Source organism: Tauraco erythrolophus, chromosome 5 (assembly GCF_009769465.1).
Source record: "Tauraco erythrolophus isolate bTauEry1 chromosome 5, bTauEry1.pri, whole genome shotgun sequence".
Lineage (NCBI taxonomy): Eukaryota > Metazoa > Chordata > Aves > Musophagiformes > Musophagidae > Tauraco > Tauraco erythrolophus.
This window is the reverse complement of record NC_141469.1, coordinates 72,295,998-72,314,013: the sequence shown is the minus strand read 5'-3', so window position 1 is coordinate 72,314,013 and position 18,016 is coordinate 72,295,998. Positions and strand designations below refer to the sequence as shown.

General features: G+C 47.0%; 1 protein-coding gene across 1 annotated transcript; it reads left to right on the top strand.

Annotated features, from left to right (window-relative positions):
• Positions 1-891: 891 nt before the first annotated feature.
• Positions 892-17,774, top strand: SRP72 (signal recognition particle 72). The gene is made up of 19 exons (XM_086611993.1): positions 892-1,000; positions 2,207-2,327; positions 4,780-4,903; positions 5,683-5,826; positions 6,599-6,710; positions 8,208-8,239; positions 8,829-8,953; positions 9,044-9,101; positions 9,313-9,444; positions 9,859-9,987; positions 10,498-10,570; positions 11,357-11,421; positions 12,443-12,538; positions 13,671-13,774; positions 14,887-14,964; positions 15,600-15,737; positions 15,997-16,034; positions 16,349-16,508; positions 17,519-17,774. The coding sequence occupies exons 1-19, from the start codon at positions 892-894 to the stop codon at positions 17,691-17,693; spliced, it is 2,013 nt and encodes a 670-aa protein (XP_086468119.1). The 3' UTR covers positions 17,694-17,774.
• Positions 17,775-18,016: the final 242 nt, after the last annotated feature.

Below are 18,016 nucleotides of genomic sequence, written 5' to 3'. Positions count from 1 at the left end.
TTGGTCACCCAGTGCTGTACCAGTTGCACTGGGCTGGCTTTGCTGGTTGTATCTCAAAGCGGCAGTTTATCTTCAGTTTGTGTTTGAAGTATAAATTCTGGTTGTGTTGGCAGCATTATACAAAGTGACCGCCACCTTCACCTTCTGGTGTATTTTTTTTTTAAAAAAACCTCAGCCTTTATAATATATGTAATCATTCATGACACTTCTGAAATTTGAAAACTGATGACTGATTGTAGTCTTTTAGCAGAAGAAAGTAATGGAAGTTGTTGGAAAAGCCTTTTGGGAGGCAATTGCCTCCATCCCCTTTCCCACACACAGGTAACTTTGGTTGTATCTGTTTATTTTATTTTTTTAAGTTTATTCGGGGAGGGGAGCGGGAAGTTGGTTAAAACTTCTTCAGTTAAAACATCAGAGGTGGAGCTAAGCAATCTAGCAATAACCAAAATGCTACAGCTGCACGCCACCTTTTTCATGGAATCAAACTAAACCTGCGATGTCGTGCGTGAGAGCGAGAAGTCTGAGCGGAATGGAGAAAACCGCAGTGTGTCAGCCCAGCAGCTGGGCTCCCCGAGCCTCCTGTCAGGCGCTTCTTCGGGAGAACGCGGATGGCGGCGGGAAGCCGCGACAGGGACTATGGCGGCGGGAGGGGTGCAGGGCACGGCGGAGGGGCCGGGTGGCGGCGGCGGGAGGGGCGCAGGGCACCGCGGAGGGCGCAGGTGGCGGCGGGAAGCCGCGACGGGGACGATGGCGGCTCGAGGGGCCCCCGGTGCCGCAAGGCGGGGCCTCGCCCGCAGCTTCGCGACGTGGCGGCCGGAGCGCGCGGCCCTTCCGCTTCCGGGGCAGCCGCCGACCCCGCCCTCCCGTCGCGCTTCTCCTCCCGGTTTCAAGATGGCGGCGGCCGCGGGCGGCGCGGGGGCGGCGGCGGCGCTGTGGAGCGAGGTGAACCGCTGCGGCCAGAACGGCGACTTCGCCCGCGCGCTCAAGTCCGTTAACAAGAGTGAGTGAGTGAGGGTGTGAGTGCCGCCCGCCGCCGCCATGTCGGCGCCGGGCCGTGCCGCGGGGCCGCACGCCGCCAGGAGAAGGCTGCGTGCGGGCCGGGCGCGGGGCTGTGCCCGGCGTCCGTGTCCCCACCGCCTCAGATCTCTGCCCGCGGTCTGCCTGGGCGCGCTTGGCCTTGCGCAGGGGCGCTGCGGCGGGGGCACGGCTGCGGCGGGGAACGGGGGGTTCCGTCCGTGGGCTCCGCGCTGGGTGTCGGGAGAGGGGCTGGCGGCGGAGGGCGCCCGGCGGCGCCCCGGCACGGCTCGGGAGGTTCTGCTGTGCTCAGGGAGAGGCAAAAGCGGCTGCGGAGCCGAGCGGCGCCGCCGCCCGGGCCCCGCTCCCGCGCCGGGACCGTCGGTTGCTGCCGTTGTGTTATGTCGCCCTCGCTGTGGATCCAGCCTTCAGTTACTCGTGGGTTTGCCTTCAGTTTTGATCGTGAGAGGAAAGAGGGCTTTTCCTCGGGGAATTGAAGCGGTGTTGTGCGTATGGAGCAGCTGACTTGGGAGTAATAACTTGCTCGCGAGCGAGAAGCTACCTTGAGAGGTTTTGTTTTGATAGCTCGGCACCCAAAATGGGGTTGCGGTGTAAGGTATGTTATGGCTAAAAGTTCTCTCTTCGATGTTTGTAGGGAGTAGGGACGCATCTCCTGTCCTGGCAGATCTGACAGTTGGCATGACATGAAAAAATCAAATACCGAAACCTGTTTCTCTGAGTTCTCCCTCACTGTCTTCCACTGGCAGAAAGCATTGGCATAGAAAGTGATTACCTGTCTAGAGCCATACTGGTCTTCTCTATCAGGTGCTTTTCTTCCTGTATATCTTTACGTGGCACTCAGATTTTGGCACTGTGTTTTCTGCCTGGAAGTGAAATGCCAGTGAAAGGTTTGACCAGGTGTGTATGGCTCCTTTGGTGCAGCTCTGTTCTAGGCATGTTAGCACAGCGGTCGCTTTGGGTAAGTTCCGTATTCATACTGGATTCTTCTATGCTGACAGGATTTGTTTTGTGGCCTGAGCCAAAGCAAGCCATACGAGGACCCTTTTAGATTGATGTGACCACTCTCTGTGATGGGTTTCTGCCACTGTGACAGCATGTGGCTCTTACAAAGCCTTAATGTGTCTCGTTATGAGTTATTAGATTGTTTTGGTGAAACTGGTTTCTCCTCCAGTACTGCAGATCAGCAAAGATGATGTGACTGCACTTCAGTGTAAAGTAGTGTGTCTTATCCAGAACGGGAACTTCAAGGAAGCCCTCGGCGTAATCAACACCCACACTAAAGTGTTAACCAGGTGAGTTGTGTCTTCCTGTACTCTACAAAATACGGAACAGCAAGTCCTTGAGAAGCTGCTGCAGCCTCAGTGGAGGGGACTGATAGGCAGCAAAATTGTTGTGGTTTAACCCGGCTGGCAGCTAAACGCCATGCAGCTGCTCGCTCACCCTCCCCTACCCCCGGGGGAATGAAGAGGAGAATTAAAGGGGGAAAGGGAATGAGACTCCTGGGTTGAGATAAGAACAATTTAATAATAATTTAAAATTAAAGGTAGTGATGATAAAATAATAACATATGAATATAAATAAAATATGATGATAATATGTACAAACAAGGGATGCACAATGTAATTGCTCACCACCTGGTGACCAATGCCTGTCCTATCCCGGCAAGCGATCCTGAAACAGATGAGTCCCAACACTGCAATCCTGGACAAGTGAGAGGCCCGCAGAGAGAATGAGACAGGGATAGCACTCTGAGAGACGGAGAGAGTCCCCCCAGAAGAGAGAGAACTCCAGACTTCATGGTCAGCCCTCATCTGTGTACGGGATATGATGTTGTATGATATGGAATATTCCATTGGCCAATTTGGCCCTCAATCCTAAGTCTAAGTTAAAAATTCTAAGAGGAGTTGTGGGTCCTTTGTCCTGGCTATGCTTCCCCCCAGCCTGTTGTGTTCCTGCACACTGGCGAAACATAGGAAGCTGAAAAGTCTGCCCGTGGCAGGGAGGCTGGAACTGGATGATCTTTAAGGTCCCATCCAACCCAAACCATTCTATGATTCTATGTCTCAGCAGCAAGTATAAAAATCAGTGCGCTATCAATGTTTTTCTCATAACAAATGCCATACTGAATCCAAAACAGAGAGCTATTCTAGCTACTAAAATGAGAAACTAACTCTAACCCAGCCAAAACCAGGACAAAAATGATTGAGCACCATAGCTAGCACAAGGGAAGAGGACAGATCTCACGGGGAGTGAAGAGAGGAAGGAGAAGCCCTTGCCGGTTGCAGTAAGCTGTTAGCTTTGCTTGGCTGTCGTCGTACTGCTCCTTGGGGTCTTTTTCTTTGCAGGCCTGAAGGTACTGCTTCAGCTTTTGGGATGGTGCGCGCCCTTTGTGTGTGTTCTCAAACTCAGGACCTTGGAGACAGAACGAGTCAAGCTTCCCGTTTGTGTCATTAAGCAGGCTCTAATTTTCTTCCTAATAAAAATCCTCTTTGTGCAATGACTAGGACGAAAATTGCTACACAGGAATTGCCTGGCAGCAAAATTTTTTGTATATCAGATACCGCTCTTGTTAAGGCACTTCCCAGAAAACTGTGTTGTGATATCAGTGCCATGAAGCATATCCTCATTTATGTTCACATCTGGAAAAAAAAAAAATCAATTACCTTATTCACAAATTCCATCTTTCCTGGGATAGAAAGGGTTTAATTTAAGTTTTTTAGCTTTTTTTTTTTTTTTTTTATTATATGGTGAGGAGGAGGAGTAATTTCTCTAAATTCAACAGACCTCAGAGTTCTCCCTATAATGTCTTTAGCTTGGCTGTACTTTATGTCTGTATCCTGTAGAGCAGGGAAAGTGGAGGTTCTTACTCTGCTTTGGAGTTGTCCTGTCCTGCACTGACTGAGGCTGGCCTACTGCTTTGCTTTAGTTCTCAATACCATTCGTTTTCAGACTCCCCTAATACTCAGCTGGACTGAAATAATTTTAAATAGACATAGAAATGGCTGGTGACTAGTGGCACCAGTGATGAACTAAGGGAATCACTGATTAATTTTCCTTTGGCTTAAGTGGTAACTCAGAGGGTAGGTGAAACATAGCATTCAAGGCTCTGCTTGTTTGATAATGATTCCCTGCTGGTATGAGCTTGCTTTGAAGCTTTTTGTTTTATGTTGACGTCAGCAAACCCTTTTGCTGCAGTTCTGCTGTACTGATATTTCAAAACAGGTTAATGTTACCTTTGGCTTAGTATCAGGCTATAAGAGGGACTGTTTTACACCATTTCCTTTCTCTCTCCGAGTTGCTTGTCTATGCAAGTTTGCAGCAACAATCTTTTGCTGTGATGATATGCTTTCTCCTTCAGAAGGAGCCACATAATAAAGTTTGGCATTGTTTTACCTTTAAGTGTTTAATTTGCATAATCAGTAGGAGGCCGGAGCGGGAGCAGATTTGAAATGCTGTGTGTCTGGAAACACCAGAAAAAAGGAACATCTTCTTTTAGCTGAGGTTTTGATATTCTTTCCCTTTCTACTTTTGTCTAACACAAAAGTAGGTTTAAGGTATTTTCAGCACTCTACAGATACATAATTCAGTAATCTGGAATCATGTGCTCACCTCTGGTGTTTGGCTCTTTGGGAATGTAGCAGTGTGTGACTAATCAGGGCTGCTTAAACAAGTGTGTTCAGGTGGGTGAATGCTGTTGAATGAAGACTGCAGTGCCTACTCACAGCCTTTGTCTTGTTCTTGCAGTGACATTATTGCCTTTGAGAAGGCCTACTGTGAATACAGGTTAAATCGTATTGAGAATGCTCTCAAGACCATTCAGAGTGCCAGTCAGCAGACAGACAAACTGAAGGAGCTTTACGGACAAGTGGTAATTACAAGCTTTTCTTCCTGGTGAGATTTTCATGTGCTGGGTGCCTTGTCCCTCCTCTATTGTGGGGCAAGTATGGGGACAGAATTTCCTTCTCTGTCTTGAAGGTATGGAGAGGTACAGTTCCCAACTGCTCCAACTCCTGTGGAGCTTCAGTCACCCGTTTCTGGAGGCAGAGTCGTCATCTTACTGCCACTGAACAAAAGCAATACATTTGTGACTCCCTCTGCCTGATAATAACCATCTGGCTGAGGACATGGAGGATGGAAGAGAGCTGATGAGATTTATTTGTGGTTGAGCCATCTGTTTGCGTTAGATACCTGTCCAGGAATGATTTGCGAGACCTGACATCTCAGATGTTAGAAATGAAGCAGAAAAGAATTTGTGTTTCTTCCCTGGTTGATGAGAATAGTTTTGTGAAGAATTGGCTGTCTTCTCTCAGCTGCATGAAAGACCATTCATTTAATCTCTGGAGAGGTGGTCTAATCTGGAAAAGGACTGTTTGAGGACAAAACTGTGTAAACTGCTGCTTTTAAGAAGCTGTTTCAGGAGTAAGAACTGTGCTGTTTGTGTGCAGGTGTCTGGCATCATTGCTTGAGTCCTTGCAAATGTAATCTATAGAGTTTGCCCTTACAGGTAGATGCAAATATTAGTAATGTTCAGCTTAAAACATATGATGCTCTGCTGCTGCCAGTCCATGGGGAGGGAGGAAGAAGGCTGTAGTTACTAGCATACACAGGGAAATGCTATTCTAAAGGCTAATCCCTTCCCCCTCTCAGTTGTACAGGTTGGAGCGTTATGACGATTGTCTGGCTGCATACAGGGATCTCATCCGCAACTCCCAGGATGAGTATGAGGAAGAGAGGAAAACCAACCTCTCTGCTGTTGTGGCAGCACAAAGCACATGGGAGAAGGTCATGCCAGTAAGTAAGTGCGTGTGTGTATGTGTGTGAGAATGAGAGCCAAGGAATAAAGGACATGGAATCATAGATATTTAACAGGATAGAAATGGGTTCCTGTCCTTCATGAGTTCTGAGTGTATTGAACGTCACCTAATGGTTTCCCCTGAATGGAAGAATAAACACTGTAATTGTTCATGAGTTATAATTCATCTTTGATCTCTACGAGACTCGTATTAGCAGATGTCACAGCAGAGCAGGAAGCACGTCGCTCTGAGCCCGCATTAGGCAGAACACCCGTGGTGACTAGCACTTTCCTCTGTCTCATTACCCTCTTGCCCAGGGTAAAGCTAACTGCCTGGATCACCCAGCCACGCTTGGGAATATTTTTGTTAATGAGTGGTGCAGATTGTAATGTTCTCATTTTTTCAGTAATCTTTTTCCTTGGAGGTGTGTACAGCATGCTCAGCTTTCTGTTCAGCGCTGTGGATTGGCTTCCTAGTTCGTTAGAGTAGCGGTTCTTACCTGCCCTCTTTCAGCAGCCTGAGTACTCCCCAGGTTCAGGATAGAGTTTTGTTGCTGCCTTGTCAATCGTCTCTTTGTTGTGCAGTGTGAAGGAAGATCCTTTGCACTGTGATCTGTTTGTGAGGTGTGTGCCCTTTTACAATTGCCTCTAAATTGATTTTGCAAGGAATAGTTTGAACGTACATGAAAACTATAGTTTGTGTCTGTTGCCTGTGAAATCTGTGTAGATCAGTTGATGTTTACGCAGTGTTATGTTTGCATTTCACACTAGGAGGACTTGGGCCTTCGAGAAGCTACCTACGAGCTGTGTTATAACAGTGCATGTGCATTGATTGGGCAAGGAAAGTTGAATGAAGCAATGAAAAAACTGCAGAAGGCAGAAGGTAATAACGTGGTGAGGTGAGAGAGAAGATTTGTGTGATAGGCATAGTTACGCACTGTCCATAGGCATGCTTAATCAGAGAGAAAGAGGTTTTGAAAATTTAAAAACTGACCGACAGTAGGATTTGTTTTAAGTTTCCAGATGGTTCCTGACAGACTGCTGTTTTTGTAGAAGTGTTGCTCTGCAGCTCTTTTCCAGAGCCGTGTGGCATGTACCATCTCCTGGCTCTCTCACAGCCCCCTGATTGGCGTTCAATGCCTTTGAGCAGTTTTTTGAAGTCAGAAGTAAACATGAGTGTCATCTCATAGATTTCATAGATTTCTAGGTTGGAAAAGACCTTAGAGATCATCCAGTCCAACCGTCCCTAATCTCCCATTAAACCATATCCTTAAGTAGTTCATCCACCCTTTTCTTAAACACATCCAGGGATGGGGACTCAACCGCCTCCCTGGGCAGCCTATTCCAGTGGCTGACAACCCTTTCAGAGAAGAAATACTTCCTAACATCCAACCTGAATCTCCCCTGACTAAGCTTATACCCATTTCCTCTTGTCCTATCACCCATCACTAATGTAAAGAGCCCGTCCCTCACCTCCCCACCATCCCTTCTCAAGTATTTGTAGGCATCTCCTCTCAAAAGTGTGAGATGTTTCATCTATTTTGACTCCTGGTTTTGTTAGTATATGTATATATATAAACATACTACAAAAAAAAATTCGTGGTCTGAATTAGGTGTGAGATTAGTATAAGCCAATAAATGAGCTTTTTTGCAAAGAGGATTTTATTAATATGGGGTGGAAGGGGGATTTTGTGTGTGGTGTGTTTTTTTTTTTTTAAAAAAAAAGGCTAAGGCAGGTTGAACTAGGAAGAACTAGTTTCTTTCTGATCTAATTACTCTTGCAGATAAATAGATCAGTTCTGTCCTGATTTTGATGATAGAATAGCAGCTCTCCCATACAACTGGTTTATTGAGCATGTGTAATTCGAACCTGTGTGCTGTGATAGGAGTCCTTTGGAGAGCAAAACAAGTGATGATGTGGTGAGGTACATGAGAAAGTTAAGAAGTGACTGGCATCTGTACTGAAAATTGGTGGAATTGCTGCCCCAAAAAGGGTTGTGTAATCTGAATATTTCAGGCCTGCAGCACTTAAAATAACTCCAAAGATGGTGAGCAGTTGCAGCTGAGTGATCTCTATGGAAAAGATCAGGAGCTAAGTTTAAGAAAATTTGTTCAGGAGAGAAAATGAGCGTGTAACTGCTCTCAGAAGGCAGCTTTGGAAGGGACAGCATCTCCTGTGCATTTGATTTCTTCTTTTATCACCTAGTCTTCTCCCTCATGCTCAGTCCCATCTATCGTGAGACTTGTAGTCTCATGTGCCCTTGTAATGCTGCAGAAGTTTCAGGGGTACATGAAAAAAAGTATATGTCCCCATGCTTCTAGTCTTTTTTTTCCCCTAAAGCCTTCTAAACTGTGTTCTTCAATTTGTTTTTCCTTCTAGAGTTGTGCCGCCAGTCACTATCAGAAGACTCTGTAAGTTCTTGGTGTTGTTCTGGAAAGTGTGAACGTGTGTGTGGTTATAAGGTGTACTGCAGATAGCCAGAGTGTAGCCAAAGCTTGCCACTGCTGCTAGTACCCGCTTCTGAGGCTGGGGCAGCAGTCCTGGTTGTTGCAGAGGTGTAGCTGACACTGCAGACTGTTCGATGCTCTGCTCCTTGTACAGTTACCTGTGCTGGTGCAGGCAGGATGGGTACACGTTGTCTGAAAAACCTCACTGTGACCCACTCATGCTGTGAATGAACACACTGAGTGGGTGATACGAAACAGGAAATTTGTAATCACTGTTGTTCGTTCAAGCAGAGGGGCAGAGTCAGTGCACAAGTTAGGGGTATCTTCAGATTCTTGCAGAAGCAGGTGAAGCTTTCTTTTCTCCTGGTTTAACTCGGATATGCTTGTATTTGTGCTGTGGCTACAACCTTTACCTGTAGTGAGTGGCTGGGGTACTCTTCTGCTCATACTGCCCAAGAGAGCTCATAGACATTTGCCTGCAGAATGCTGAAGCCAAGGGAAGAGAGGTGAGATGGCAGCTTTTCCCCCCCTCCCCCCCTTAATTTTCCTTCAGGATGTGACAGAGGAAGACATTGAGGCTGAGCTGGCCATTATTCATGGTCAGATGGCTTATATCATGCAACTGCAAGGTCGTACAGAGGACGCTCTACAGCTCTACAATCAAATAATCAAGTTGAAGTAAGGGCTTTTCTAAAACAAATGCTCAGTCTTCCATCTAGAGAGACCACTGTTCAATAACAATGTGCTTTCTGCTTTTCTTATCTGCAGGCCAACAGATGTAGGACTGCTTGCTGTCATTGCAAATAACATCATCACAATTAACAAGGTATAGAATTACCTTCTATACCTTGCTATAACAAGGTATAGAATTTCAATGCAGCTCTTCCTGGTGGTTACTCAGCCTGCTTCTCTGCTTCTGTGGAGAGAAGGGGGATAATCAGGAAAGACTTTTTCCTAAACGGTAGTTAAATTGCAGACCTGGAGACATTTTCTTTTTCAAGGAATGTAGTGAAATCCGTGATGTGTGATTTCTCCAGGACCAAAATGTCTTTGACTCAAAGAAAAAGGTGAAGATGACCAATGCAGAAGGTGTTGAGCATAAACTCTCCAAGAAACAGCTCCAGGCGATTGAATTCAACAAAGCTTTGCTGGCAATGTACACTAACCAGGTAGGGGAAACTGATCTGCAGTAAGTAGCTTGCGATTTAGCAAACATTTTTCTGTTTGACTAGACAGAAATGGATATGGAGCTGTTCTGTGTCAGAAGATAAGACCACTTGATTTAGGCACATAATTGAGGAGGCAACAAAAAAAAATCATCCCTAAAAGAACAGACAGGCAGTTGTGTAGTGACTTGTGTTGCCGTAGGGAAGGCGATGTGGAGATGATTTAGGAGACAGAAGGGGTGTAGGGGATTCTTAGATGCATCTGAAGTGCTACTAAGAGGAATTGTTCTTGGTTCTGTATACCCATTTCAGGGAAGCCGTCACTACCATCTCTTCTTAGATACCACTGGTATGTTAGCCTTGTGTTGGGTGCTTGCAGAGATTGAGAAAAGTGTATTCTCTTTTCCGGCTCCTCAGGCAGATCAGTGCCGCAAGCTGTCGGCAAGCCTGCAGTCACAGAGCCCCGAGCATCTGCTCCCTGTGCTTATCCAGGCAGCCCAACTGTGTCGTGAGAAGCAGCATGCAAAGGCCGTGGGGCTTCTGCAGGTAGGTTAAGAGAAAGTACTCCTTTGGCCAAGCTCAATTTAAACTTGTGCTTTGTGTTCTTGTGTGCTGTTTCCCTTATCTTGTTTTGTCTGATTTAAATTTCCAGGGTTATCTGACTGCTTATTTTGGTTTTGTTTAAAGCTACTGGAAAGCATTTACACTCAACTGAATGATGCCACTTTTGAAGGGAAATAGTCCCCTTGAACCTCTAATTTTTAGATTTAGGAAGCTGTAGTAAACTTCTAGGGTAAGCAGTGGCCTCTGCTTGTAAGCAGTTCGCAACAGTCTCCTTTTGGAAGGGAGTGAGTGGCCTGGGACAGAAATCTGAGAGGACGATGGGCCACTGGCACAGTTTGAGGCCCTCTTCTGCTGCATGCTGAAGTCCACCTGTGCTGGAAAGCTTCCTTTGGCTCTTGTCGGCTTGCTGTGACTGAGCATGAGATATGATTCAGCAGAGCAGCAGCCTGGTGCACACAGGCATGTTGAATTGTTCTTTCCTCTGACTCTTAGGACTTTGCAGACCAGCACCCTGCCAATGCAGCTGAGATCAAGCTGACGATGGCCCAGCTGAAAATTGCTCAAGGTATCCAGTGTCCTCCTTTGTTGGGAAATGTCTGCACATGATAATGGTACAAGGGGTGAGAAGACCAGGCTTTAAGGCAATCTTTGCTGTAGTCACTGTTGTGACAGGGGTGCAGAGCAGAGATCCTTTCAGTTGTACATTCTATATATATGGCTATGGCAGGATGGAGCTCATAGTGTAAGGTCTGGATGTCCAGGCTTCACAGATCCCTGGCAGAGATCATAGAATCATAGAATTGTCTGGTTGGAAGAGAGCTTCAAGATCATCAAGTCCAACCATTCACCCTGCATTGTCAGGATCCCTAAACCATGTTCCTCAACACCAAATCCACACGTTTTTTAAACACCTCCAGGGATGGGGACTCTACCCACCTCCCTGGGCAGCCTGTTCCAATACCTCACAACCCTCTCTTGTAAAGATGCCCACAAGTTTTGTGAGTAATAGGGCTGAATCTGTTCTGGGGCAGAGAGGTCTTGGGAGCAGCATGGGACTCCCTGATGCTACCATTCCTGTATATAGTTGGACAGCGCAGAGTTGCTCCTGGAAGAGAAGACTGCTAGCCAAAGCTTACTACTGAACCTTTGCAGACTGTGGCAAGGGCAGAAAGGTCCTTTGTGTGGAGGTTCTTTGTTCCAGGAACAAAGGTTCTTTGTTCCTGGAAACGAGGGAGATAGTCTGAGAAGGGGATCATTATGTCCCCATTGTTTACCTTTGGCTGCAAGTTCACTGACAGGATGAAGTATTACTGTGCTACTCAGAGCCTGTTCCTCCCTGTCTCTCTTCTAGGCAGTGTCACCAAAGCCTGCATGATCCTGAGGAGCATAGAAGAATTGCAGCACAAGCCTGGTATGGTAAGCAAAACTCAGTCTGAACTGTGTGAGGTTTTTCCCTTGTAGCACAGCGTTGTACTGCCTGCTCCCTGTTGCTTCTTTCCTGTGGTTTTCACTTGACCTGAGTGTCTGCAGGGAATTTGAGTCCATCTTCTGTGTCTTGGACAAAGGTGGAATTATAACTTGCATCAGGTGGCCTGAACTTAGCCACAGAAGTAGTCTGCCTGTCAGCAGAGATGCTCTCTGCCTGCGCTCCCACTCTTTCATGATTCCTCAGACCTGCATGTTGCCTGAATTTACTTGCATAACATGACTGGAGCGGCTGCTTCCCTGGTAGGTACTATTGGGAAGTTTTTGAAGCAGCTTTAGGACAACAGGCACCTGGGGAGAAAGTGCCGTTTGTTCCATCCCCACAGCATCACCTCGGTCTGCACACATGTCCGCGTCTGGTATTTGGAAAAGCTTGTTGACCTCGAAAATGCTCAAGTGTACAGCATAAACGTCTTGAGCAGCAGCTGACAGTTGCAGGTCTGTTCCAATTGCAAGCTCGAGTGGTCGAAGTAATTTATAGGGGCAGTCAGCAATACCAGCTCCTTGCCCTGGGTCACCTCTAGTTGTGATTGGGGTGTAGAAAAGCAAATGGTGTCTATATCATCTCTTCAGTGCTGCTTTGTTTTTTTTCATGGCTCTTGGGATAGAGAATGGGGAAAGAAAATTGGTTTCTATTGAAACTCTGTCCAGTGGCAAGTAAAGAAAGTGCCAAGACAAGAAGGTCCTTTCTTTCTTCTTCACAGAAGACTTTCTGTGAAGCCTTAAGCTTGTACTGTAGGAGAAAAATTGATGGGTGACATTTCTTTGGGAGGGACCTGGGTAGAAGATCTCACCTCGGTATCCTGCCTGTTACCACAGCTGGTTTTTAGGGACAGTGCAGAAAGCTCATGTGGAGTCTGCTTTTAGGAAATCACATAATTTAACTGCTGACTCTCTGGCTACTGACAGCTTTTGTGAGGATCTGCTCTAAGCTGCTTTTGAATGTTTGCAGGTGTCTGCGTTGGTGACAATGTACAGTCATGAAGAGGACATTGACAGTGCAATTGAGGTCTTCACACAGGCTATCCAGTGGTATCAGCAATTCCAGGCAAGTCAGACCAGAGGACCTCATGCAGAAGGCTTTGTCTCAGTCTTTTCTAGCTAGTCCAACTCAGCTTTTCCTGTCGATGCACAGCCCCACAGCTCATCTCGTTAGGGTTTGAGAGACCTGTTTGCTTCTGTTGTGTGAGCATGCGTTTGTATCGCTGTTTCATTACTTTAGATGTGTTGCAAAAGAGAAGCAGCAGCTCCTGTCAGATTAGGAGAGTAGGGGCAGCGGGTGCCCAGATGTAGCAATCGGACCTTCTTCCTGATTAGAACACATTGTGGAGCAGCAAGCTGCCTTGTCCCACGCAGTTCTGCCTCACATCTGTACTGGTTTCAGTGGGATGGAATCACAAAATCGGTTTTCTGTTCCAAAAAGCTACATTTCTAAAGTAAGCTGCGTTCTTAAGAAGACTGCAGCATCTGATTGGGTGAGAACAAAGTTGATAAGGCACTTTGTTTTAGTTTGTAGCCAGCTGTGGTGTGCAGGTATCCACAGTGATTGAGGACTTTCCAACTTATTTTTGCTAACGGCCCAGATGTTCAACAACCTGCGGGGAGCGTGGTCAGGGTGGTTGTCACCTAGACTGGCAAATGGATATTCCATACCATGTAATGTCATGCTCACTATCAATTGGAAAGTTTGTTGGGGATGTGGTTTTTCTTAATGGTCGCTGTCCCTGGAGGGTTTTGCATTTTGCGTGTTACTGCTCCTGAGGCCTGCTTGCTCTCTTCTGGGATTGCAATTTCAGGATTTTCCTGCTTCAGGATTGCTGGGCTGGATATTGGTCAAAGGGTGGTGGGCAATTGCACCATACATTACTCATCATTATTACTTTCCATTTTATTTGAATTATTAAATAGTTCTTATCTCTACTCATGGGTCTTCCTTTCTTTTCCCAATTCTTCTTCTTGAGCAGGGAGGGGTCATTGGGTATAGAACAGCTGGCCATTGTCTAGCCCTGGATACAGGGTAAACGTAGATGACATCCTTGAGTGGAAAGGTGGTCTACTTTCTGCATGGCAGGGTGCTAACTTGGTTCTCCTTGGCCAGGTCTCAGGGGCATTAAAGCCAGCTAGAGCTGAGCTCCATGCTGTGATAACGAGGAACTAATTACATCTGCTGTGTCTTTCAGCCAAAGTCTCCTGTCCATTTGTCGCTGATAAGGGAAGCTGCCAACTTCAAACTAAAGCATGGCAGGAAGAAGGAAGCAATCAGCGACTTGGAGGAGCTCTGGAAGTGAGTTGAGTGGTTGCTGAACAGGAGATCTCCACCCAGAGAGTTCTGCAAGCTGCCTGATGCCAGGCAGTGTCTGACAATGTCGGTTGGCTGGTAGCCCTTGTTTAGAGCTGATTTTGCACAGAGGCTCCAATGCAAACCCATGTTTTGAAAGGAGAGAGGATCATTCATTTGATCTATAGCTGATGTTGACTTGTCCCAGAGGCCTCTTGTGTGCATTGAGGGTTGCTTTGGGGAGGGGGATGCATCATTTTTTCTAGTGCTGCATAAGCCATGAATGTCTAGGTTTTAGTTTTTATTATGCACTTGGTGGGATTTTTTGGGGCAACTGTTAAGTTGCCTTTGCTACTGGAACCTGAGGCATTTTCATCTTTCATTGTCTGCTTCATGGTACTGTGGAGATGTCTGCACCCTTTGTCCACACCAGTGACGTTTGGTGATGTGCTCTGGGGGAGACCACAGACTGACATGCCTGTCCTCACAGATAGCAGCTATGCTGCAGCAGCAAGCACTGCATGATGATGCATCTGGAATATTGTGTCCAGTTCTGGGCCCCTCAGTTCAAGAAGGACAAGGAACTGCTTGAGAGAGTCCAGCACAGGACCACAAAGATGATTATGGGAGTGGAGCGTCTCCCTTATGAGGAAAGGCTGAAGGAGCTGGGCCTCTTTAGCTTGGAGAAGAGGAGACTTAGGGGGGACCTCATTAATGTTTATAAATATGTAAAGGGTGACTGTCATGAGGATGGAGCCAGGCTCTTCTCAGTGGCATCCAATGATAGGACAAGGGGAAATGGATATAAGCTGGAACATAGGAGGTTCCGCTTCAAAATGAGGAAGAACTTCTTCCCAGTAAGGGTAACAGAACACTGGAACAGGCTGCCCAGAGAGGTTGTGGCGTCTCCTTCTCTGGAGATGTTCAAAACCCACCTGGACGCGTTGTTGTGTGATCTGATCTAGGTGGTCCTGCTCCGGCAGGGGGATTGGACTAGATGATCCTTTGAGGTCCCTTCCAATCCCTGACATTCTGTGATTCTGTGATACCAGTCTTTGGGATGAGTGTGTACCTTGGTAACTTGGTCTTTCTTTTTTTTTTTTCCCCTCCCTACAAAGGCAAAACCCGAAAGATGTGCATACTCTGGCACAGCTCATCTCTGCTTATTCCCTGGTGGACCCCGAAAAAGCTAAAGTGTATCCTTTTGGTGGTGGTATCAGAGCAAAGAAAGAGGCATTGCTTCCTTGGATTTCAGCTGTGTGGGAAATTGAGACCCACTCTTACCTGGAGAAAGGCAAGGAACGTGTCCAGAACAGCTACATGTCCCGGTCAAGTTGTCTGGAGCTACATTATTTCCCTAATTGGTTTCATTGCTGCAGGATCCCGGGACCCTTTTGTCTTTGGCCTTCTTCTCTCTGAGAATTGATAACTGAAGAGTAGATGCAACCAAAACCAGGAGCTTCTCCATCTTTTCTGTTGGAATCTTAAACCTGAGGTAGTAATGCAGGACTGTGCCTGATAAAATACGGCTAAGCTTTCACTGACCTGAAATACCAGGCTCACATACTGCTTTTGCCACCTTGAGCAGCTTTCAGAGGAAGTTGCTGATTCTGTTGCCATATCAAAGGAGGCAGATGATGATTAAGCAGCTCATCCCAGCTTGTGTAGAAAGCTGGTGAGAGCACCGGAACTAGCCCCGTAGGCCTGTCTAGTGTCTGCAATGCTAAGAGACAGAATTTGTTCATGCTGAAGTTGCCTGTTGCTATCTGAGCAAACGTGAATGTTCATCTTTTTGCTTGCTGGTTTGCATCCCTGAACTCTTCCCTTGCAGTCTTAGCAAACACTTGCCTTCCTCAGACACCATGTCACTGAACGTAGATGTTGATGCGCTGGAGAACTCCCATGGAGCAACCTATGTTCGGAAGAAAGCTGGGAAGCTCACTGGAGACAACCAGCAGAAGGAGCAAGGGTAAAGTGGGTTGCTGTAGCTCTGGTGCAGTCATTTTTTGACGTGGCACAAGAACCACACCTGGTGTGGTGGGGGCATTGCTGTAGAAGGCAGGCTGGTGGAGAGGGAGCCTGGTTAACTGCAAAGAACTTCAGGTAGCAGCAGACCAAGTTTTGAGAGAGATGGGAATGGTTTAGCTTCTTCCAGAGATAGTTTTTAGTTGACTTGTCTGCTGTGTCCTTGCAGTGTTACAGTGGCTGTTTCCCTTCTTACTTTTCAGACAAGGGGATGTGAAGAAGAAGAAGAAAAAAAAGAAGGGTAAGTTGCATTTCCTAGCTGTTGACACGACACAGCTCCAGAGAGCTTGCCAGATTGTTTCTTCAAATAGACAGCCTTCAGCTCCCCAGGAGCTGGGGCCCTTTGCTGGGACTCAGTCCCTGTGAACACAGATCTTCATGATAGCTTGTTTGGATGGGGCATTTTTCCACAGAAGTGAGAGGAACACCCTGATAGGACAATGTAGGTTGCTGGGCTCTTTGCACTTCCTGGCTACTGACATCCGGTGTGTATCCCTTGGTGATGCCTCTCTAATGTGTTGACCCCAACATTTCCTGACACTGGATGTTCTGCAGGAAAACTGCCTAAGAACTACGACCCCAAGGCGACTCCCGACCCTGAGCGGTGGCTTCCAATGCGAGAGCGTTCCTACTATCGTGGACGGAAGAAGGGCAAGAAGAAGGATCAGGTTGGCAAGGGGACTCAGGGTTCAACCACAGCTGGCTCCTCTGAACTGTAAGTACCCATTTTGTGGGACTTGGTGTGGGGAATCAGTCCTGGGTGGCTGGGAGGGCTGGGTTTGTGGTCCCTTTCTGTGGCTCTGTCACCACACCAACTGTGGGTAGCACAAGTGAAACCGCTTTGCTACTTGAACCTTCTGCCAGCTGCACTTCTTGAAGATCCCTATAGGTTGCTGAGGACCAAAATGATATGGTAGGCATGCTTGAAGGTGTCAAGGTGCCATTAAAATTCCCATAGTCTTTTAACGTGCTTTTCTTAGCTTTGATGATGAGATGAATTTTGCATGCTTTGTCTTGATATATTTGCTTTCAAGTCTTTTGGGCTGGGGAACCACTAGCCATGATTTGAGAAAACATTATACTTCCTTCTAAGTTGACAGTGATTATTTAGGCTGGCATCAGGGTTTACCATTATGTATGAGGCCTGACAGCAAGATGGTGGCTTGCTAGCATCTGAGAGAAGAAAGTACTTGTGAAATGATAGCAGTGCAGGAATTTCCAGTGCTGTCTGATAGTTTCTCTTTACACAGCTATGTCAAAACAGAAGCATGAAAAGCCTTTTGTGGCACTGTTGGCTTGAGCAGTGTTTGCAAGGAGAGCTGGCACAAAGTTGCCTTTGTGGTTAAGGAGAGAGAAGGGATGTTGGGTTTGCACTGCCTAAGTCTGGGGGCCGGAAAGGCTTCTCCTGTGTTGCATGAGCTGCCACCTGTCTCTTCAAAAGTTGGCCTTGCTTTTGTTGTTGAGGACTTACACTATCTAGTGAACATCAGTTTGAGGGTGATTGCCTGCCTTTTGAGGCACGCTCCCATCATCCATCAGCACTTCTATATATGTTGAAGATTGTTTAAGGTCCTCTTGCATTGAGTGCCCTGTCACACGCAGTGCTACCTAATGCTGTCTCATGAGGCAGCTGCTGCTTTTTGCTGTCGGCTTCCTGCAGCAGTGCTACATCTCACAGGTGATTGTGAACCCACATGGTATCTCTTTCTCTCATCTTCCCTGCAGGGATGCCAGTAGGACTGCCAGCAGCCCACCTACCTCCCCTCGGCCCGGCAGTGCTGCAGCTGTATCGGCCACCAGTAATGTCATCCCTCCCAGGCACCAAAAACCTGCTGGTGCCCCAGCCACCAAGAAGAAGCAGCAGCAGAAGAAGAAGAAAGGGGCTAAAGGAGGGTGGTAAAAAGCAGGATGTGTAACCTCCCTCCCGCAGTAGGTGATGCTGGTTGCAGAATAAAGGTCAAAAGCAAGTGCTGGCGAAAGACTCCTGACATCCGGATCTCTGTCCTGCCTGTCAGTGGTCTGGGGGGAGTTGGGCTGGTACAGGCACCATGATGTGTCTGCTCACCAAGTTGCCTTTCTCACACTTGCCCCACTGTGACTTGGGGTGTTGCCATGAAACTGAAGTGCAGCCCCTAAGAAATCTATCCACGTTGCCAAACATTTAAAAGATGTGGAATAATGAAGAACTTCTTGAAATGTAGTTTTATGCTCCTCCTCCCTATG